This window comes from Micromesistius poutassou (assembly GCF_964030765.1).
Source record: "Micromesistius poutassou genome assembly, chromosome: 23".
NCBI classification, from domain to species: domain Eukaryota; kingdom Metazoa; phylum Chordata; class Actinopteri; order Gadiformes; family Gadidae; genus Micromesistius; species Micromesistius poutassou.
The window spans coordinates 11,260,910-11,284,251 of NC_140293.1; the positions used below are offsets into that span (position 1 = coordinate 11,260,910).

A 23,342-nucleotide genomic window follows, 5' to 3' on the forward strand; every position below is an offset into this window, starting at 1 on the left:
CTGATGAAGACCAAGTGTGGTCGAAACATGTTGGCGTTTTTTCGCATGAATTAGCCAGTTACAAATAAAGGCTTTTAAATTATACTTTCCTCCGTTACCATTTCTGGAGTGCCTGGAGATTTTTCCTTATCATGAACTGATCCCATTTTCCAAGAGCACCCGATACGTGAGTTCACGTTTTACAACCTAGAGCTACCAGCCTCTTTTGCTGAAGAAACTCTGAAGTGTTTGAATGTGCAGCAGTAGTTGTGGTATTGATGTGTCCTGGCCACGGGCAGCCACACAGGACCTCCGCAGCTTCAAGGAGCAGCTCGAGGACTGTCCGGAGGACAAGGACTACCAGGAGCTTCTGGACATCAGTGAGAACGGCCTTCCTCCTGCCCCGACCCCTCGGCATGTGGTCATCGTGGGCGCCGGCATGGCCGGCCTGACCGCTGCCCAACTGCTGCAGGACGCGGGACACCAGGTAAGCAGGTCTCAAGGCCAAGGATCCACATGGGGTCCTCACATCGGCTGCTGAACACGGTGGTTATGACAGAGTACAATATGGGCATTGATGTGTGGGCTGTTGTTTAATGATCTGACTCACCGTGAGAGGAGACACAATCATTTATTTTGGGGTGCATGGCTGTGGGAGGATGATGGGGTGGGGGGAACTGGGACAAAACAAATGTCCTTGTGGGCAGAGATCGGTTTTAAAAGTACATATATATGTGTTTATATGTATGGAGTTAGCATGTGTGTGTGTGTGTGTGTGTGTAGGTGACGGTGCTAGAAGCTAGTGGGAGGGTGGGGGGAAGGGTGGAGACCTACAGACACCCGACAGAGGGCTGGTATGCTGATCTGGGAGCCATGAGGATCCCCAGTTTCCACCAGTAAGTTAGGTGGTCCTACCCCAGCCCCTCTTGCTCTGGGTCTCTCTTTCCGTCTCTCTGTCTGTGTCATTCAGTCATATATTTTTTTGGGGGCTGTCAAATTAAAGGGTTAATTTTGATTAATTAATCACGAAAAAAAATAACGCGTTAAATAGATTAACGCAGAATAATTTTTAATTTTTTTTTTCAGATTGAGTTTTTCTTTGGCACATACAGTATTCAAGAAAAAGTGTTGAAGTCAAAACAAAGTGTTGTTTTTTTTCCTGAAATGCATTGCATCTTGAGTGAGATGGAAACGTTATTAATTTGATCTTAAAATGCACCGTATGTTAATGAAAGACATGTTTTAAATAAAAGAGACATTGAACTTTAAAGTATATTATGTCTATTATTCCTTGAATCCCTCATCTGCCATAATTTATTTGAATTAAATAATTTTGAAATACTTTCGCGGCAAAATGTAAGTATGCAAATAATTTTGATGAATTAGCTTCATTTTTTTAATCGCTTGCAAGCCCTAATTTTCTCTCTCTCTCTCTAGGATTGTGCGGTCCTACGCCAAGCGGCTGGGTGTGAGCTTGAGTACGTTTGTGATGTATGACCCCAACACCTTCTACCTGGTCAACGGGCAGCTTGTGAAGACCTACATGGCGCACAAAAACCCCGCCCTCCTCAAATACAACACCCCCCAAAAGCTGTCAGCTGACCAGCTGCTGGATCAGGCCCTGCAGACGGTTTGTAGCCAAGGGCCGCCTGCTCCTTAAAATGGCTGCCAAATCCATACAGATACCTTTTAAACATCATGATGTGGGTACAAAGTGTGTGTGTGTGTGTGTGTGTGTGTGTGTGTGTAGGTAAAAGACGCAGTGAAACATGAAGGATATAAGGCTGCCCTTAAGAAATATGACAAGTATTCTGTCCAGGTAAATATGAATTATATGTATATATATACGCAGTATACGGGACAGTATATATACACATATATTAGGGCTGTCAAGCGATTAAAAAAATATATCTAATTAATTACAGGCTCTGTGCTTAATTAATCTCAATTAGGCAAGGCAAGGCAACTTTATTTATATAGCACTTTTCATACACAAGGCAGACTCAAAGTGCTTCACATATAAACATTGTCATATAATAAAAGAAAGGAATAGATGAGTAAAAAGTCAAATAGATAGCATTTTAGAAAGTGAGAAAATAAAGGCAAATTTACTACATACAATAAAAAATTGAAGCATTGTAGATTTAGGATTTAGCAGAAAGCTAAGGCAAACATAAAAGTCTTCAGTCTTGTTTTAAAAGCTGTCAGAGTTGGGGCAAGTCTTAAATCCTCAGGGAGTTTATTCCTATTTGTTGCATAGTAACTAAATCCTGCTTCCCCATGTTTTGTGTTGACTCTGGGGATAATTAACAGATTGGTTTTAGGGGATCTTAGTGGCCTAGAAGGCTTATGTAGTGGAAGCATATCAGTTAAATATTTTGGCCCCAAACCATGTAGGGATTTATAGGTTAGCAACATGATTTTAAAATCAATTCTCTGACATACATAGGAGCCAATGTAACTATTTAAGAATTGGTGTAATATGTTCAAATTTTTTGGTCTTTGTTAGAACTCTAGCAGCAGCATTCTGAACAAGCTGTAGTTGCCTTAGAGTTTTTTTAGGGAGACCTGTAAGGAGACCATTGCAGTAATCAAGCTTGCTAGTGATAAAGGCATGTACAAGTTTTTGTAAGTCTTCGGTAGACATGAGCCCTCTAAGTCTTGCTACGTTTTTAAGGTGATAATATGCAGATTTTGTAACAATTTGATGTGACTTTCGAAATGTAAATCTGAATCCATGATAACCCCTAGATTTCTGGCTTTGATTGAGGTTTTCAGGGACAGAGAGTGAAGGTGTGGGGTAACTTTAAGCCTTTCGGTTTTAGCACCAAATTCAATTATCTCGGTTTTGTCCTCATTTAGTTGAAGGAAATTTCGGCACATCCAGTCTTTGACTTGCTCATTGCACTGGCACAACAGATCTATGGGATGATAGTCATTTGGTGATAGCGATACATAGATTTGCGTGTCATCAGCATAGCAGTGATGGTCAATATTGTTATTTTGCATCATTTGCCCTAGTGGGAGCATTTAGATGTTGAATAGAGAGGGTCCTAAGATCGAACCTTGTGGGACTCCACTACACGTTTGTTGATTCTGAAACAAAGTCGCCAATGGAAACAAAGTAGTTCCTATTTTGTAGGTAGGACCTAAACCAATTTAAGACTGTGCCTGAAAACCCCACCAAGTTTTCTAATCTGTCCAAAAGTATTGTATGGTCGACAGTGTCGAATGCAGCACTGAGGTCTAGTAGCATTAGTATTGAGATTTTGCCAGCATCTGTGTTAAGACGGATGTCCTTTACAACTTTAATAAGGGCGGTCTCGGTGCTGTGGAGGGGTCTGAATCCGGATTGGAGGGTGTCATAGCAACCAGTTGATGCCAGGAAGTCACTAAGTTGCTGGAGGACAACTTTCTCAATGATTTTACTTATGAAGGGTAGATTTGATATTGGTCTGTAGTTGTTAATAATAGAGGCATCTAGGCTCCGCTTTTTTTAAAGGGGTTTGACAACTGCAGTTTTTAAGGCTTTAAAGGATTGGAGAGAGTTGGTAACTATTTGCAATATGTCCTATTGCTAGGCAGTCAAAAACATTCTTAAAGAGGTTGGCAGGTAAAGTATCAATACCTAACCTAACCCTAACCCTTATAAAGTATCAAGGCAACAGGTGGATGTAGACACAGCGGAGCTAGCGGAGCCTAGCGGAGCTTCGGGAAACACAACCTCTGTCTCTGCTGCCTCTTAGCTCTAATCGCATACTTACATTTTGCAGAGAAAGTATTTTAAAATTATTTAATTCAAATAAATTATGGCAGATGAGGGATTCAAGAAATAATGGACATAATAGACTTTAAAGTTCAATGTCTCTTTAATTTAAGACATGTCTTTCATTAACATACGTGCATTTTAAGATGAAATTAATTTTTCCATTATTTCTTCTTCCATAATTTCCATCTCCCTCAAAATGCAATGCATTTCAGGAAAAAAATATACAATACTTTGACTTTAACACTTTTTCTTGAATACTGTATGTGCCAAAGAAGTTAAAAAATTAACGTGTTAATTTGACAGCCCTAATATATATACATATATATATATTGCACTTGCAGCATAAGTTACAGTCTGTTTTGTTCTTGTTTCCTATCATGGCCGTTATTGGACCGAAAATTTATAAATTGTTCAGTTTAAGTAATTTATAAAGTATAAATATCAAACATTTGTCAGAAATTTAATATATAATATTTTATTCTTGGTTCATTGAAAATTAAATTGTGTGTGTGTGTGTGTTTCAGGGTTATTTGGTACAAGTGGCTAACCTGAGTTCTGAGGAGGTGAGGATGATAGGAGACCTGCTGGATGAGAGCAGCTTGATGTACACCGCCTTCACCGAGATGCTCTACGACCAAGCAGATATCAACGACCAAACGGAGTAAGTCTCTGCTCACTCAATCACCACTAAACAGTCTGCACCAAGTCATTCACAACAGCCAGTTTATAACAGTCTGCATTCACCCATTCATGTATATCTATTGTCCTTCCAGATATTTCGAGGTGGTGGATGGCTCAGATCGTCTCCCTCAAGCATTGAATCGCGTCCTGCTTAACCCCGCCCAGCTGAACTCCAAGGTCAAAAAAATCACCCAGTCAGACACTGGCGTCAATGTATATTACCAGAAGGGTAAAGAATCAGACTGGACCAAGCTGTCTGCGGACGCAGTCCTCGTCACGACCACAGCCAAAGCGGCCCGCTTCATAGAATTTGTCCCACCTCTCACCACCAGTAAGAGGCACGCACTGAGCAGCGTTCACTACGACAGCTCCACCAAGATCATCCTCACCTTCAGCAAAAAGTTCTGGGAGGCTGATGGCATCAAGGGGGGGAAGAGCATCACAGACCGCCCCTCTCGCTTAATCTACTACCCCAGCCACAGCTTCCCCAAGAACCCGGAGGTCGGCGTGCTGCTGGCCTCCTACACCTGGTCCGACGACTCTCTGCTCTTCCAGGGCCTGAGCGACGAGGAGCTGAAGGAGGTGGCCCTGAGGGACCTGGAGCTGATCCACGGGGAGCAGGTCCGGGACCTGTGCACGGGGGTGGTGGTGAAGAAGTGGAGCTCTGACCCGTACAGCCTGGGAGCCTTCGCCCTCTTCACTCCCTACCAGCATACCGAGCTCTCCTCAGAGCTCTTCCGGCCCCAGGGCAGGGTTCATTTCGCCGGGGAACACACCAGCTTCCCTCACGCCTGGATTGAAACAGCCATGAAGACGGCCATCAGAGCTGCCAAGAACATCAACGACCAGCTTCAAGACGGCTACAAGTCCACCGCTAAAGTAAAGCTCTAACTGCAACACCCAGCTACAAGTCCACCGCTAAAGTAAAGCTCTAACTGCAACACCCAGCTACAAGTCCACTGCTAAAGTAGAGCTCTAACTCCAACACCCAGCAGTGATTTGGTATTAATCACATATTGAAACATGAGAAGATATTATCTTCATGCTCGCAGTGCTAGCTCTTTATTTGCATGTGTTTGCATTTAACAAATCTCAAACTAAATTGGTGTCTGCTGTGATCTAAATGTATTGATAATCTACCAATCTGAGACTGCCACCAGCAGGAAAGCAATAGGCTAGCTATGCACATATTACATCACTTTTCCTGTTCCTGAACATAATAAGCAACAGCCAATGTGACAATATAAATATGCAACGCTTCAATTAAACATACTGATGATTATTAATGATTATTTTTAGAATATAATATAGTGAATGGCAGTTGGTGGATGATGTTAAGTGGATGTGCATTCTTTAATACATGTTTTGGAGACGTTGGAGTTTGAGTTCTCCTGTTCTCCTGGGGGTCATGTAAAAGACCAAGGGCAGTCGGGCCGGCGGGATCCAGGTCACCCACCCTCCCTCACAACACCCCAGCCTCAAAGCAATGGCTCAGCAACCCGTAGCTCCACCCCCAGCCTCACCCAGTCCGCTCTAGTCCAGTCCAGCTTGGGGCTCCTAGGGTACCACTGGGGGGTCCGGTACCTTGTCCATCACGAGTCAGTGGGCGGGCCTGCGTTGTGTGTGTACATGTCGTGTGTTTATGTTGTGTGTATATGTTTTGTGTGTACATGGCATGTGTATATGTTGGCACACACACACAAACACACACCTGAAATAAAATGTACTCCATAATGTCTTCTGTTGCTACTATTACACGCATGATAAATAAACAAGAACAAGGACAAGAATCTCTCCACAATTGTCTATTTTGAAAGCATTTTTTTTCATCTAAATATCTGTTCTAAACGATCATTTTTCAAATCACAGAGAGGTACTCCGAGAGGTCTGAGTAATCGCACCAGTATGTGGTCCAACCCATCAGTGAACTATTGACAACCTAAATATCACCGCGTCAATGTTTAAATGTTTATTCACCATACTCAATGAGATGAAACACTGTTGTGTGAGGTGAGGTGAGGTGTTGTGTAGGTGTTGTGTAATTCAAAGTTATTAATAGCATAGTAACTGCAGTTCACCACGGCCTCCACTAGGGGTCACTGGTGTTGAGGTGGTCAGCGCCCGCAAAGCCGGTGATCACATTGAATGGATTCTGTGTGTCTCTCTCACTCTCTCTCACCACACACACAAACAAGAGCGCTGTTTAACCAGACTGGGTCACCAGGGGAAAGTCCCCACAGAGACCGAGCCTTTAAAGGGCCCAGCGGTGTGTACCGTCACCACCTGAACACATCTCTACGTCTGTGCTCTGGGTTTCCAGCTCACGTTAACTCACTCACTTACTCACTCACTCATTCATTCATTCTCTCGTGCCCTGTTCTCCCTCTCTCCCCCTTTCAAATCACCAATTATTTCACACTCACCCAGCACCCATCACTCTTTTACTCGCACTCTCACTCACCCTTTTTTAACTCCAACACCCAGCTTCAAGTCCACCTCTAGTTTCTAGCGGTGGACTTGAAGCTGAGTGTTGCAGTTAAGAATGGAGATTTTGAACCCCATTATCGTTTTCCTGAGGGTCACCCCATGTAAAAAAACGAGACAAAAATAGATTTTCTTTGGGTGCGCTCCCAGCCACTAGCCACAGTGGCTGTGGATCCACGCGCATCCGTTATGCTATCGGCTTATAAGGGCTTTCTGGATATGTCAGTAAATCTAATCTGAGGTGAGTGACTCCATGCTAAAACACAAAGTTGATACTGTTTCGCCACACTATTTGAGTTAAACAAGCACGGCGGAGTCTCGTAAGGAACCAACTCGTGTTACATAAGTCTTGGAATGGTTTTCTGAATGTGTTTTAAGAGGATAAAGAGCTTGCCCCCATAGGTTAGCGATATAGCTATTCCGTAGAGCCAGCAGCCAGTGCAGAGCTCTGGCTAGGTCGAATCAATTTTCGTTGGTTTTTTATTTCCCTCAACATGGGGTGACCCTCAGGAAAATGATAACGGGGTAAAAGATTGCCAGAGTTCTCCTTTAACGTTATCAGCCAGACGTGGCCTATGTATTTGTGTCCACACAATGTGCACCCAAACACACACGGAGACCGATCCTTGACTTTCACTTAGTTATGTTGGACACCATGTGATGGCCGGCTTTGCGGCCGCTGACCACCTCAACACTAGCGACCCCTAGTGGAGGCTGTGGTGAACTGCAGTTACTATGCTATTAATAACTTTGAATTATACAACACCTATCTATACATGTAGGGTTTAGCAGTCCTCTTCCTCAGGGATTTCTACAGGTATCCTGGACATTAGGGGCTTAGGTCGAACGCACTCGCCACTATAGACTATCCTGCCTGTTTAGCCCAACGACAAACACCCTTTTTTGTTTATTTTTTGGGTCACGAAGTGGTGTGTACGAGACTTTCCGACGCTCATGCAACCGTGCAACAAAGATGACTTCCTGCTCTGACCGCACACACACACACTCATGCACACCGTGGACCTTTCTGTGTTTCACTTGTTAAGTTCCACACGGTTTTAATGTCACTAAACACAAGTGTCTGTTCTACAGAAGCAATGTTGGTGATTGAATACACATATTTAGTAGCATCGTTATTGTACAACAGTGTTTCATCTCATTGAGTATGGTGAATAAACATTTAAACATTGACACAATGATATTTAGGTTGTCAATAGTTCAAGGATTGGTTGGACCACAGACTGGTGCGATTACTCCAGTGTTGTGCATGAACTAGTTCAAAAGAACTAGTTCATTGAACAAGTTCATTTTTCTCTGAACTTTGAACTGAACATATTTTTAACTAAAGAACTTAAACTTAAACTAGTTCAGATTTTGTGACATTTTGAATTGATGCTTAGGTCCACATGACATGTTTATTAAATATAGTTACTGCCTTAGTTGTAATGAATGAAACAGGTGTATAAATAATATCAACAACAATTTGAGATTGTAGTGATAGGCAGCTGGTAATGGAGAGGATTCATTTTAAAAGATAAGCACAGAATACTCACTCCAACTGTTTTTCTTTGGTTTCTAAAAAAAACTTAATGAACTGAACATGAACTAGTTCAAAACTGAATTGTTGAACTATGAACATGAATTTATTCATTTTCTTTTGTATGAACTGAACTTTGAACTATGTGAAGTGTGAACTTGCACAACACTGGATTACTCAGACCTCTCTGAGTACTTCTGTGATTTGAAAATGATCGTTTAGAACAGATATTCAGATGAAATGTATATGGATTCAAAAATGCTTTCAAAGTAGACAAATGTGGAGAGATACCCACTGACTCGTGATGGACAAGGTACCGGATCCCCCAGTGGTACCCTAGGAGAGGATGAGGAGAGGAGGCAGTCCAGTCCAGAGCTGGACTGGACTAGAGCGGACTGGGTGAGGCTGGGGGTGGAGCTACGGGTTGCTGAGCCATTGCTTTAAGGCTGGGGTGTTGTGATTTTCTAGAAGAAAATCCTTTCAATGACTTTTCCCTCCTTAAACTTTGACAGCACGGGGCTCTCTGCGGCCAGTGGACAGGATTCCCCCTCTGAAGGACGCATTCATTCGTTATCAAACAGGAGAACAACTCAAAATTAAACGTCTCCAAAACATGTATTAAAGAATTCACATCCACTTAACATCATTCACCAACTGCCATTCGCTATATTGTTTAACACTTGGATTAAAAAGCGTTAAATATGGAGACTGGTATTGAATATGGAGACCGTTGTCAATTCAGAGTACAGTATTCACCGTGGACTAGAAGCTGGATGGTTCAATTATACATCATCTGTTGGAATGTGAAAAGGGCAGTTTTGGTCATTTTGATCATAACAAAGGACCACATTGTTTAATAATCATCAATATGTTTAATTCAAGTGTTGAGTATTAAGATTGTCACATTGTCTATTGCTTATTATGTTCAGGAACAGGAAAGACGATGTAATATATGCATAGCTCGCCTATTGCATTCCTGCAGGTGGCAGTCTCAGATTTGTTGATGATCAATACATTTAGAGTTCACAGCAGACACCAATTTATAATATCTTCTTTAATATCTTCTCATGTTTAAATATGTGATTAATGACAAATCACTGCTGGGTGTTGCAGTTAGAGCTCTACTTTAGCGGTGGACTTGTAGCCGTCTTGAAGCTGGTCGTTGATGTTCTTGGCAGCTCTGATGGCCGTCTTCATGGCTGTTTCAATCCAGGCGTGAGTGAAGCCGGTGTGTTCCCCAGCGAAATGAACCCTGCCCTGGGGCCGGAAGAGCTCTGAGGAGAGCTCGGTATGCTGGTAGGGAGTGAGGAGGGCGAAGGCTCCCAGGCTGTACGGGTCAGAGCTCCACTTCTTCACCACCACCCCCGTGCACAGGTCCCGGACCTGCTCCCCGTGGATCAGCTCCAGGTCCCTCAGGGCCACCTCCTTCAGCTCCTCGTCGCTCAGGCCCTGGAAGAGCAGAGAGTCGTCGGACCAGGTGTAGGAGGCCAGCAGCACTCCGACCTCCGGGTTCTTGGGGAAGCTGTGGCTGGGGTAGTAGATGAAGCGAGAGGGGCGGTCTGTGATGCTCTTCCCCCCCTTGATGCCATCAGCCTCCCAGAACTTTTTGCTGAAGGTGAGGATGATCTTGGTGGAGCTGTCGTAGTGAACGCTGCTCAGTGCGTGCCTCTTAATGTTGGTGAGAGGTGGGACAAAGTCTATGAAGCGGGCCGCTTTGGCTGTGGTCGTGACGAGGACTGCGTCCGCAGACAGCTTGGTCCAGTCTGATTCTTTACCCTTCTGGTAATATACATTGACGCCAGTGTCTGACTGGGTCTGACAGATTTTTTTGACCTTGGAGTTCAGCTGGGCGGGGTTAAGCAGGACGCGATGCAAGGCTTGAGGGAGACGATCTGAGCCATCCACCACCTCAGAATAACTGGAAGGACAATAGATACACATGAATGGGTGAATGCAGACTGTTATAAACTGGCTGTTGTGAATGACTTGGTGCAGACTGTTTAGTGGTGATTGAGTGAGCAGAGACTGACTTAGTGTGGTCGTTGATATCTGCTTGTTCGTAGAGCATCTCGGTCAGACCGGTGTACATCCAGCTGTTCTCATTCAGCAGGTCTCCTATCATCCTCAGCTCCTCAGAATTCAGGTTAGCCACTTGTTCCAAATAACCCTGAAACACACACACACACACACACACACACAGTTTAATTTTCAATGAGCCATGAATAAAATATTATATATAAAATTTCTGACACAAATGTTAGATATTAATACTTAACTTAAATAAATGAAGTAACAATTTTGAAATTTCCGGTCCAATAACGGTCCATGATAGGAAACAAGAACAAAATGTACTGTAACTTATTCTGTGAGTGCAACATGTATATATATATATATATATATATATATATATATACATGTTGCACTCACATGTATATATGTTGCCTATGTTTATTTTCAGCTACAATTGTTTTAAGAAAAATGAAGACACAAGACCAAAAGTGATGCATCATGCATCATGTTCTGAATCATTCACTGACATCCTTTCCACAATATTCACTATAACAAACAATTAAAAGAACAACAAGAACATAATTTCACAACTATTGACATGGGCTGTAAACCTAACATTGTTTGAGGCAAAGGTGGATTTTAATGGATGTTTCAGAATGTTGGTCATGGTGATAAGCCAAATAAGATTGAGGGACTTCATTTATAGATCAAGTCAATCCTACTCGCTGTTTGTGTTGCAAAGATATCAGTGACCTGGTCATACCAAACAGGATATTTTTTAAGTGATTTCAGAATAAAGGCGAGTGTAACTCCACGTTAGTGGTGGATTTCATGATTCGTTTGAATGAATCAGTTTGCGTCGGTCAGTTCGCCAAGAAGAGTCATTCATTCGTTTGTTCGTTCGTTTGCATTTCCGGTAGCGGTGAATCATGATTCTCAGTCACTGAGTCGGTCAGACTCGGCTCCTCCCTCGTTCTCGTTCAAACGAATCGCAATTGTGAAATGGTGCAAACGGTCATCAATCAACACAACATTAACTAAGTTCCTTTTAGCTGAGGAGCGCTTCATGTTCGGAATCGGGATGTTGTTGCCCGGCTGACTCTCGTGACTTCTCAGTCCTCGAGTCTTCACCGCTAAACACAGTCAGTGAACGAACGGCGACTCGCGAGTCGGTGACTAGTGGGTGGAGCTGGGAGTTGAGTCTCGGCGAACGAACAATACGAACGAGACGAACTGAAACGGGGAATCAGGTCGGTTCTGTTGTGTTAAATAGGCTCCAGCCTATTCGTGAATAGACGTTGACGCGATTCAGATCCCTTAGCTAGTCCCACCCACTCAGAGGAGGACTTTCCTCCTCTCTCTCATTGACACCCATGTTATCCACCGGCCGCCAGTAGTTCCCGAGAAATGAAAGGGAGTCAGTAGAGGCTGAGGGAGGAACGTCCTCCCCAAAGTAATATTCAATAGGCGATAGGGGGTGTGAATATCCCTTTACCCAGGGAAACGAACATTACATATACAAAGGCATTAAAGTAGTCATATTTAAGGGCATTAATTCATTACAGTAGTCTCCTCACTGGAGAAGCCTCCACTGCGTGTATATATGTATATAATTAATATTTACCTGGACAGAATACTGGTCATATTTCTTAAGGACAGCCTCACATCCTTGATGTATCACTGCGTCTTTTACCTACACACACACACACACACACACACACACACACACACACACACACACACACACACACACACACACACACACACACACACACACACACACACACACTTTGTACCCACATCATGATGTTTAAAAGGTATCTGTATGGATTTGGCAGCCATTTTAAGGAGCGGGCGGCCCTTGGCTACAAACCGTCTGCAGGGCCTGATCCAGCAGCAGGTCAGCTGACAGCTTTTGGGGGGTGTTGTATTTGAGGAGGGCGGGGTTTTTGTGTGCCTTGTGGTTCTTCACAAGCTGCCCGTTGACCAGGTAGAAGGTGTTGGGGTCATCCATCACAAACGTACTCAACTTCACACCCAGCCACTTGGCGTAGGACCGCACAATCCTGGAGAGAGAGAGAGAGAGAGAGAGAGAGAGAGAGAGAGAGAGAGAGAGAGAGAGAGAGAGAGAGAGAGAGAGAGAGAGAGAGAGAGAGAGAGAGAGAGTGCTAATTAATTACAGGCTCTGTGATTAATTCATCAAAATGATTTGCATACTTACATTTTGCAGAGAAAGTATTTCAAAATAATTTAATTCAAATAAATTATGGCAGATGAGGGATTCAAGGAATAATAGACATAATATACTTTAAAGTTCAATGTCTCTTTTATTTAAAACATGTCTTTTATTAACATACGGTGCATTTTAAGATAAAATTAATAACATTTCCATCTCACTCAAGATGCAATGCATTTCAGGAAAAAAAACAACACTTTGTTTTGACTTCAACACTTTTTCCTGAATACTGTATGTGCCAAAGAAAAACTCAATAGAAATTTTTTTAACAATTATTCTGCGTTAATTTATTTAACACGTTATTTTTTCTGTGATTAATTAATCGAAATTAACCCTTTAATTTGACAGCCCTAAAAATATATATATGACTGAATGACACAGACAGAGAGAGATGGAAAGAGAGACCCAGAGGAAGAGGGGCTGGGGTAGGACCACCTAACTTACTTGTGGAAGCTGGGGATCCTCATGGCTCCCAGTTCAGCATACCAGCCCTCTGTCGGGTGTCTGTAGGTCTCCACCCTTCCCCCCACCCTCCCACTAGCCTCTAGCAGCGTCACCTACACACACACACACACACACACGCTAACTATTTATAATACATATAAACACATATATATGTACTTTTAAAACCGATCTCTGACTGCCCACGAGGACATTTGTCCCCATTCCCCCCATCATCCTCCCACAGCCATGCATCCCAAAATAAATGATTGTGTCTCCTCTCACGGTGAGGCGGATCATTAAACAACAGCCCACACATCAATGCCCATATTGTACTCTGTCATAACCACCGTGTTCAGCAGCCGATGTGAGGACCCCATGTGGATCCTTGGCCTTGAGACCTGCTTACCTGGTGTCCCGCGTCCTGCAGCAGTTGGGCAGCGGTCAGGCCGGCCATGCCGGCGCCCACGATGACCACATGCCGAGGGGTCGGGGCAGGAGGAAGGCCGTTCTCACTGATGTCCAGAAGCTCCTGGTAGTCCTTGTCCTCCAGACAGTCCTTGAGCTGCTCCTTGAAGCTGCGGAGGTCCTGCGTGGCTGCCCGTGGCCAGGACACACCGGCCAGCAACACCACAACTACTGCTGCACAATCAAACACTTCAGAGTTTCTATTGGCTGGAAGCACAGCCAATCAAAGCAGAGCCTTGAGAAGGATAATGAATGCAATGTATAAATATCATACATAAATCCAGCTCGATCAAATGCTAAACTATTCACACTGGGAGCTTCCCATTTCAGTATCTGTCTACTGGTGGACACAGAGAGCTAGGGATGCAACCGTGTAAATCTCAAGTTCAAGAAAACCATTTGTTAACCATTTAGGATCTCAAAATATTGTCATTGAAACATTTTATTAATTAAATTGTAATTATTTTTAATATATTTTATAGTCCAAAATAAAGAATTGGTGTTGCAAATTGGGGTTCAGACTAAATAAGTTTTGGTTTGTTCTTTTGCCAATGATGAGCAGATGGCCCAGGTTCCCCAAGCGTTCAAGTTCTACAATGACTGTCATTGTGGTTTGAGGATGACAAGCAGAGAATCTGCTTGATTAACACCAGACCAACGGCCACATGTAAGGTCATATTTGCCTTTTCTCGAGTTCAGACAGAAGCTTCCAGTGTGTACTCACCTGTTTTCCAGAGGGCCATGGATGCTGTCGTCTCTGAGATGGATACTGTGGGGATAAGAGTTTTTTCAATCAGAAAAGAGTGAGACCTCACATTTGAGCACTAAACCAGGGTACCTACCTCCAATGTCAAAGCCGTCACTCTGACTGTTTAACGATGGAGCAACGCTTTTATATAACAGTTTTTTGCATGAAACTTTCATCACGTGATTGTGAGGGAAGGTGAAATTCTTAGGAATAGGAGGTGTGCCAATGAATCATACCTGTTTGCTATTGTGGCACATGGTGCAACCTATATCTTAATTTAGACAGGGTTTTCATGTATAACAGAATGAATGACGGTTTAGACAGGACAGGTGATGTGTAACAGCATGATAGGAGCTTTAGACAGGATCATGAGTCATGACACTGAACACAAAAAAAAAGGATTAAGAATGAAAATGCGCTGCTCTAGGGTCACGCAGGGTCACACAAGGTTAATCAATATCCATATGTAGTTATTTATTAAACATGCATTGTTTATTAAAGGAAGGTTCAAATGACTTTCTTCTGTGTACATTGGCCGAAAGGGTTGCAGAAATAAGTGTGCGACAAAAAAAAGAAAAGTGCAAACACAAATCTAGTGCTCGTTGTGATTTGGACAAGGCATTCGATTAGATAATGATACAAGCCGATATTTTAACGCATTTGTATATTAGTAATAAGCCATGTTGAGGTAGATCAGATTCAGAGCAGGTCAAGGTATACCTTCAATGTAAAAGCCCTCCATCCCATTGTTTGAAGACAGAGCAAAGCTTTAGAAAGCAGTTCCTAGAGTCAAACGTTTGTCATGTGATTACGGAAGGGAAGGCGAAATTCTTAAGAATAACCGTGTGCCAAACTATCATGACCCTGTGTACATTGGCGGAAAGGGTTGCAGACATTTGAGGGAGTGTGTGTGGATGATGGCTGGTTGAAGCAGCCTCACCTGGCCAGAGTCAGGCTGATTGGACTCTGGGGCTGGGTGAGGCTGCACACCTGTTGCACATTGAGCAATCAGTGTACACAGGTTAAACCAGCCATCACCACACACACTCAGGGAGTTCTCCTAGATGGCAACATGGAACACCAGGTCATGTAGCATTATCAGCAAACCGTACAATAATCCGGCTTCAACATCCCCATTCTGCCCTTTGTCTGAGGGAACCTAGGTGGAGTGGGGCAATAGTCTTTGTTACGCCCTTGTTTATTAAAGGCAGGTTGAACTGACTATCAGCTGTGTACATTGGCGGAAATGGTCACAGAATTACTAACCCTTTTTCCTAAAAGAAAAATCCATGTTAAATTAGTACTCTGTAGTGATTTCGAAAGTGCACTCGATTTCGAGTTTTTTGTTTTTCTTAAATCCCTACTCTGTTCTGCCAAGTGCCGCAACAGTCTTCAGCTGGTTGCACTGGGAGCTGCCCAGTAAATCAAAGGTCTGCGGCTGAGAGTGCTGTAGTCCATACCACCAGTGGTGTAGTCTAGATTTTTGTAGTGGGTATACTGTGATTCCCTCCTAGCCTCTTCCACACCCGTCCTTCCACCACCACACTCACTGTCGCATACAGTAGCCTACAACCACCATAAGTCATTGAGATTATTCAACACTCAATATTGTCATCAGTTTCTAGGACATTAAACAGTCAAATTAAAATCACCATTAGGCACTAGCATCAAATAAACTATAAAGAATCAATAAATAAATACTTGTTGGCTATATAAACACTGTATTACTGTATATGTCACCAGCCTGGCACAACACTAATGTGAGAAGGAGAAGACGACGGGATACTTGAGTCTGTCCTGTGGAATAAAGTTTTAGAGACAAGAAAAAGAGTTGGTAATTTGTCAAACAATTACAACTCAATAAAATAAAATACCCTATATAAGAAACAATAAATGCGAAAATACTAAATAAAAACATGTAGGCTATGTTTCCCATACAAAAATACTTAAACAATAAATTAAGATAAATAAAGCATATCAGCAACTGTTCTAAGACGTGTTATTGTTATTATCAATGACACTCTATGACACTTGGAATCCGCCACAAGCGTGGCTATCACAAAGCTAATCATTGCGGACGTCGCAGAGCACAACGTCAATATTTAAACTAGAAACACAATGTCAAGCTTAAATGTTTATTTCTTGTTCCACGTGCGCTAAAATGATTGATTGGAAATATGATTCTTCTATATATTGGGCGTTTGTCTGTGGGGACCACCGTTTATATGCCTAGAAGCTAGGTGCTTGCTAATGCTACATATCCGGGTGTACTCCCGGTAGAAGCTAAATGCTAAAAACAATAGTATATAGTAAAAACAATAGCCTGTCCAATAGTAATTAGGGGCGAGGGAGGGCCATCAGACTTGTCACTCAAACCTAGTAGTAAGGGGAGTTGATTCATGATATATTAGTCGAGCTGAGGTACAGCGCACAGGTTGAATTTATGAAAAGTATGTACGTTCTGTGACAGAACTGTCATACTTTAATTCATAAAATTAACAGAATTTCCGCCACTATCGAAATTGATACGTGTCATTGCGCATTTCTAAGTGGGCATACGAAAATGCTGGAGCTTTCTTAATGGGTATACGGCGTATACCTGCGTATCACGTAGACTACACCACTGCATACCACTGATCACCCAACACATAATTAAAGCTGTCGATGTCATTGTGGTTTTAGCACGATGACCAAAGACTCAGCATCAAAGGACATATTTGTCTTTTGTTGAGCAGATGCTTCCAGTGTGTACTCACCTGGTTTTCAGAGTGCCATGGATGCTGTCGTCTCTGACATACTGTGGAGATAATGGTTAGTGAATCACTTTAAATCTCCTAAATTTAACTGGAAGAGTGGAACCTAACATTTGAGCACTAATAACGGTGTGCCGTGACTATCATAACTATCTAACACGGTAGCACGTAATGAAACATGTATCCTGAATCACACAGGGTTATCATGGTCAGGCAATGCCCTTTACACTGTTTTAATGGTAAAAAAAAAAAAAAGGAGTTATGGAGGATATGGTCAAAGGTGTCTTGAACAACCACATTCTTCAGATGGATTTACTGGGAGCTACCCAGTAAAACCACAGCCTTCTCCTGGTTAGACTGCTCTGTAAAAATGCCTGTTCAATCCTACTGTGGGTACATGTGGGTTTACTATGGGGCAGTGTGGGCAACCCCCACTAATCCCATGTCGGCCCCATGGGGGGCCAAGGGCAGTTCTTCGCTTTGGGGCCCCCTGTGCCCATTTGGGGCCCACAGCAGTTTTGCCCTTTTGGGCTCCTTGAGGGTTTTCTTTAGGGGATCCCCAGTGGGCTTTCCCACAGAAAACCGACAGGGGCCCCCTCTTGGTAAGCCTTTTAAAATGGACTTGATTTCTGTGATCGACATTAGGTATGTCCATTTTAATTGAATGCTGTCATTTGCCTTCCCACACATCCCTGGACTGTCAGAAGGTCCAGGGATGGGCTTTGTGGTAAAAAACCACCAGATGTCTCAAACCAGCCTCAGCCCAATTGTGCCAATATTAGTGATGCTGTTTATGCTCCTTTTAACAAATGCAATTCTTCTGCATATGCATTAATAGTGATGTTGATGTTATACTGCAGGTATACTGCAGTATTCCCACTAGCATGTGCCCAGTATACCCACTAGAATGTGCCCAGTATACCCACTAGCATGTGCCTAGTATACCCCCAGTAGGCCCACAGTATGTCTTTAAGTGGGCATGCTGTGAGCCCCCCCAGTGAGGCCCACACTCAGCCTACTGGGGCATGCTGTGGGCCCACACCACGCCAATGGGACACTGGCTCTCCTTTAGATCGCCACTGGCTCTCCTTTAGATCGTGTTTTGATTAGTCCTAGCTGTTTGTGGGTCAAAGTGCCCCATTGTGGGACTGCAGCATGCCCCAGTGGGCCTAAGTGTGGGCTAAGTGTGCTAAGGCCTACACTGGAGTGCCCACACTGTGGGCCTTCACTGGCAACCGATTTGGAGTGGGCTGACCCACCTGGCGCCCATCTGGGCCCCGTAGTGTGAGTCCCACCTGGGCCATGTAGTGGAGCCCTTCTTGGCCCCGTAGTGTGGGACCCACCTGGGCCATGTAGTGGAGCCCTTCTTGGCCCCGTAGTGTGAGTCCCACCTGGGCCATGTAGTGGAGCCCTTCTTGGCCCCGTAGTGTGGGACCCACCTGGGCCATGTAGTGGAGCCCTTCTTGGCCCCGTAGTGTGGGACCCAAACGTGCCCTGCATTTCATGCCAGTAAGGAGGCCCTAAGTGGGCTGCCCGTGCAAGCTCAATTTTCTTCCAGCAATGGCCCCACATGGGCCCCAAAGGTAGCTGCCCAATATTTGTTCTATCATGGTACATTTAACTACTTCTGATTTGGAGTCATAGAGGTGTTGTATTGTTATTGGTAGCAGGTGTTTCTAGTGGAGTACTTTATGCTTCTAAAAGCCACGTATGTCACGGCAGTTTGGAGACTTCACTCAACATGTGATGTGCAACAGAATTAATGTAGCTTTAGACAGGACAATGACACCTAACACATCCAGGTGGTTTCAGAACGGCTCGAGCTGAAATCAAGCTTTTAGAATTGCCTTCCTAAACCCTGACCTCAACCCCAGAATGATTCATCTCGTCCTTGAAAGGGGGGGATAAATTAATAAGAACAATAATGTGCTGCTCTAGTATTTCACAATGTTATCAAAAGGTTAATCAATATCCAGATGTAGTTATTTATTAAACATCCATTGTTTATTAAAGGAAGGTTCGAATTACTTTCTTCTGTGTACATTGGCGGAAAGGGTTGCAGAAATAACCCTAACCCTAACAAAAAAGAAAAGAAAAGTGCAAACACAAAATGAGTACTCGTTGTGATTTGGACAATGCATTCGATTAGATAATGATACAAGCCGATATTTGAATGCATTTGTATATTAGTAATAAGCCATGTTGAGCTAGATCAGATTCAGAGCAGGTCAAGGTATACCTTCAATGTAAAAGCCCTCCATCCCATTGTTTGAAGACAGCAAAGCTTTAGAAAGCAGTACCTCAAGGCAAATGTTCATCACTTGATTGAAGGGGAAGGCAAAATTTAATGGTGTGCCAATCTATCATCACCATCTAACATGGTAGCACAGGGAGAAACACATATCCATGAATTGAAATAAAGAGCTAGCACTGTGAGCATGAAGATAGTATCTACTCACGTTTCAATGTGATTAATAACTAATGACTGCTGGGGTGTTGGAGTTAGAGCGGTGGACGTGAAGCTGGGTGTTGGAGATAGAGCTCTCCTCTAGCGGCTAGAGTAGAGCTCTATCTCCAACACCCAGCTACAAGTCCACCGAGAGCTCTTACTGCAACATGCATACATACATACATATTTATACAGGCAAAACATTTTATTAGGGGGCCCCAAGTACCTGGGCGGCCCCCAAAATTAAGGTTGATAATTATTACATTACAATTTTCAAAATATATAAATGAATTACGAACAGGTCCACCGAATTACACTCAGATTTTCGCATTGGAGGCGGAGCATTCTTTATCAGCGCAGTCCCAACAACCAGCACGTAGGGCCCCCAAAAGCTTAGCGGCGGTTAGGGTTAGGGGTTAGGGTTATGGTTAGGGTTAACCCTTACCCAAACCCTAACCCTAACCCTAACCAATCGGAGGAGAGCCATTCTAACCAATCAGAGGCGAGAAAAGGTAAACCTGTTTGGGAAAAAAAAAAATTGCGGCCCGGGGTGGCCATCGGGACGTTCGGGAGGTTTCCCGTTGGGCCGGTCCACTTTCAAATGGCTTTTGGACTGCTTGGGTTGAAAAAAAAAAAAGACTTTGACCATTATTTTATCCCTTTAACCCTTTAACCCTTCTCCTAAGGTAGACGTTAATTCTTCTGAAATGTAAGCCCCAGCATCACAGTATATGTAATATGGATTATAAAACGGGTGGCTTAAATCAAGCGATCTGATTGGTTCCCAACTGTTGTATATTGAGCGTATACACACAGCTATGACGCCCGTTCAGTTTGCAGAGTTCAGTATCACTCCGCGCCTAACTTGAACTGTTGTTTATTTATATATAAAAGCAATAGCATAGTTCACTGAAGCCTAAAAATATGTTGATTGCTGGAGAGGGTGGAAATGTTGTAAAGCAATAGGCACACGGTGAGTGAACTCGATATTAGGCTAAATTGCCGGCGAACCGAGCTACCGTCTCTAGCCTTCTCTCTGAAGGATGCTACAGTGTGTTGCATAGCAACCACCGTACACTTTGCAGGCAGCCAGGAGGGACTACTTTTTTGTATTTGTTAAAAAAAATGCTTTTCTGACTTTCTCGCTTTTTCAAAATTGAGGGTGTCTATGACTTTAATTTCACCATACTTACGTAACCGTTTTATAAAAGCAATAGATCACTTCAGTCAGTGAAATGTTCTCATTATACCACAGTTAAGGGACGGACAATGCCCCTTAACTGTGGTATAATGAGAACATACCACAGCCTGTCGTGATCTATTGCTTAATTATACAATGTACGGTAGTTCTCCCCTCCCAATTATTTGAGTTGGTTTGGTCCATGGTGTGTCTTTTCTTGAGCGGTAACAGAAGAGAATCAGCGAACAGACGCGTTAAGTGGCGTTGATTGTGGAGGGCAGGAAAAGCCAGATTTAAAAAAAGAATGGCACTGGAGGAGGATGCCGCCAAATGTGCCAAAATAGAGGACAGACAAGGTAAGAGAGATGTGGATCTAATGATTATTTTGCAACATAAATCATTTAGCTATTTGTACTATGTTTGCAATGCCAACCTGAGCATAAAAGCTTAAACCAATTCATCATTATTCTAGTTTATTTTGTTTTATCCATATTACGAATCAAATATAATTTGTGAAAAAGAACATGTTGTGACATTTTTTAATTGTAATATTCCCTAGCGATACATTTTTACTGTAATACTCTCACTTAGCCATATCCAGTAGCACCAAGCATAGTTTAGAGGTAATTTCCCCTCCTAATCGCCTGAGGGCAGCACTGAACACAATTGATAAAGTTATAAAACATTTACACTAGGGGCAGCAACGGACACACACAGGAAGTGAGAAAACCCAAAGAAGAACACCTGGGATACATAAACTCAGACTCCGCCTTTGGAAGACAGAATCTCTCAGCAGCGTATCCTGGATGCTAAGCTCTGAGACGCTCCGCGCGTGTTATTTACCATTCCTCTCCTTTTGTTTCATAGACGATAGACAATAGACCAATAACCTCAACCAAATAAAGTGAGTTAAAAGCGATCCTGTCTCGGCGGCCTTTCCTGGACCAAAATCCACAACAATGTAAACTCCAGCATGATCTGTGTAAGTTAGCCCAAGCAATAAAGTAACCCCTTCTATTTTTTTGTAGCATCAGAAAAGATAAGCCAGTCCGACGCTAAAGAGGCAAGACTGGACAACATATTTCATGTAAAATATAAAAGACAGAACGAACGTGATAGATAGTAATTATATCAAATATAGCCTCAGAGCAGCAGTCCAGCCTGTCTGATGCTGCTGGTGAACCCAATAGACATGAAAAGGCCAGGACTGAGGGGACAGGTAGAGAGGACTATAAAAAATATATTTAAATTATTTGATATAAAATAACCCACACGTAGAACTGACATGATGCATTGAAATTATCCCAAACATGTAATGGGTTAACATTGTATGTTTATTATATTATATATAATTGATAGTTAAAGCAACAGATCCTTGAGGTGGGTTTTTCATTTGGCAAACGTTGATCCAATATCCAATAAAAAGGGATAGTACGAGTTTTGTGCTGTTCATTTATTCAAATTCTTCCATCACTGAAAAAAGTGGGCCGGTCTGGGCCTGAAACTCCCAGGCTGAATATGGGTCCCACTCCGGCCAACAGAAACATTATCATGGTCAGACACACTGATAATGTTTCTGGTTGTATCGATATGTGTTTGGATGCGTCAGCCTTGAAAACACATTTCAAGGCTCTGGTCACTCTGATCTCTCTGTGTAACCACTGATACTGGAGCAGCACATTTTCAGTCTGAATCCTTTCTTTTTCCTTTTTAATAACGAGATGAAGCCTTCTGGGCTTGAGGTCAGGGTTTTGGGTTCTAAAAGCTTGATAGGCTTTCAGCCTTCAGCTTGAAACGTTCTGAAACCATGATGTGTTATCTATTTCTACCAATACAATGGTGTAAAAGGATATCTATTTCTCCATGTGCTAACATGCTGGATGGTCATGATAGATTGGCACACCGTTATTCTTAAGAATTTCACCTTCCCTCACAATCACGTGATGAAAGTTTCACGCGAAGAACTGTTAAGTTAAGTGGATGTGCATTCTTTAATACATGTTTTGTAGACGTTGGAGAGTTGTTCTCCTGTTTGATAACGAATGAATGCGTCCTTCAGAAGGGGAATCCTGTGAACGGCCACTGCCCACAGAGAGCCCCGTGTTGTCAAAGTTTAAGGAGGGAAAAGTCATTGAAAGGATTTTCTTTTAGTTGTGACCCTGTCCATCAGTTGCAACCTTGGGCAAGATGCCCTAGAGCCCTAGAGCAAGATGCCCCCTGACCCCTACCTGCTCCCTAATGATATGGGTCCAAGAAGAGATTCACTGTAAGAAGCCTTGGATAAAGGTGTCTGCAGAATGACCAGACTTAATGAGAGTGACATGAATTTTGAATATTTATAATATATATATAATACCCTTATAATATACTTAATAATTTACCAATATACTCAGTTCAGAAAGCTGGGTTAGAAAAACAACAGCCCGCCAAGTGCTTTTGAAAGGAAGTTTACATCTTGTAAACACCCCGACCGTCTCTAGACCACAAAACGACTCTGTACTCTTTGTTGCTCTATCACACACACCCTGCTTGCTTTCTCAGAAACCAACATCCCATTAGCCTCGGTGACAGCGGGGGGGCGGCGGGGTGGCGGTCGGAGAGGGGGCG

The 23,342-nt window shown here is 43.1% G+C and overlaps 2 protein-coding genes across 2 annotated transcripts; one reads left to right on the forward strand and one right to left on the reverse strand.

Moving 5' to 3' along the window:
• Window positions 1-232: 232 nt before the first annotated feature.
• LOC311368294 (L-amino-acid oxidase-like) lies at window positions 233-6,938 on the forward strand (the record flags this gene model as incomplete). The annotated part of the gene is made up of 8 exons (XM_084487085.1): window positions 233-466; window positions 763-875; window positions 1,417-1,609; window positions 1,730-1,798; window positions 4,273-4,409; window positions 4,522-5,308; window positions 5,801-5,991; window positions 6,914-6,938. 8 exons carry the CDS (start codon window positions 233-235, stop codon window positions 6,936-6,938), a joined length of 1,749 nt encoding a protein of 582 aa, XP_084343211.1.
• Window positions 6,939-9,563: 2,625 nt separating this feature from the next.
• LOC311368295 (L-amino-acid oxidase-like) lies at window positions 9,564-14,348 on the reverse strand (the record flags this gene model as incomplete). Its single annotated transcript, XM_084487086.1, has 7 exons — window positions 9,564-10,368; window positions 10,481-10,617; window positions 12,085-12,153; window positions 12,334-12,526; window positions 13,141-13,253; window positions 13,547-13,776; window positions 14,330-14,348. The coding sequence occupies 7 exons, from the start codon at window positions 14,346-14,348 to the stop codon at window positions 9,564-9,566; spliced, it is 1,566 nt and encodes a 521-aa protein (XP_084343212.1).
• Window positions 14,349-23,342: the final 8,994 nt, after the last annotated feature.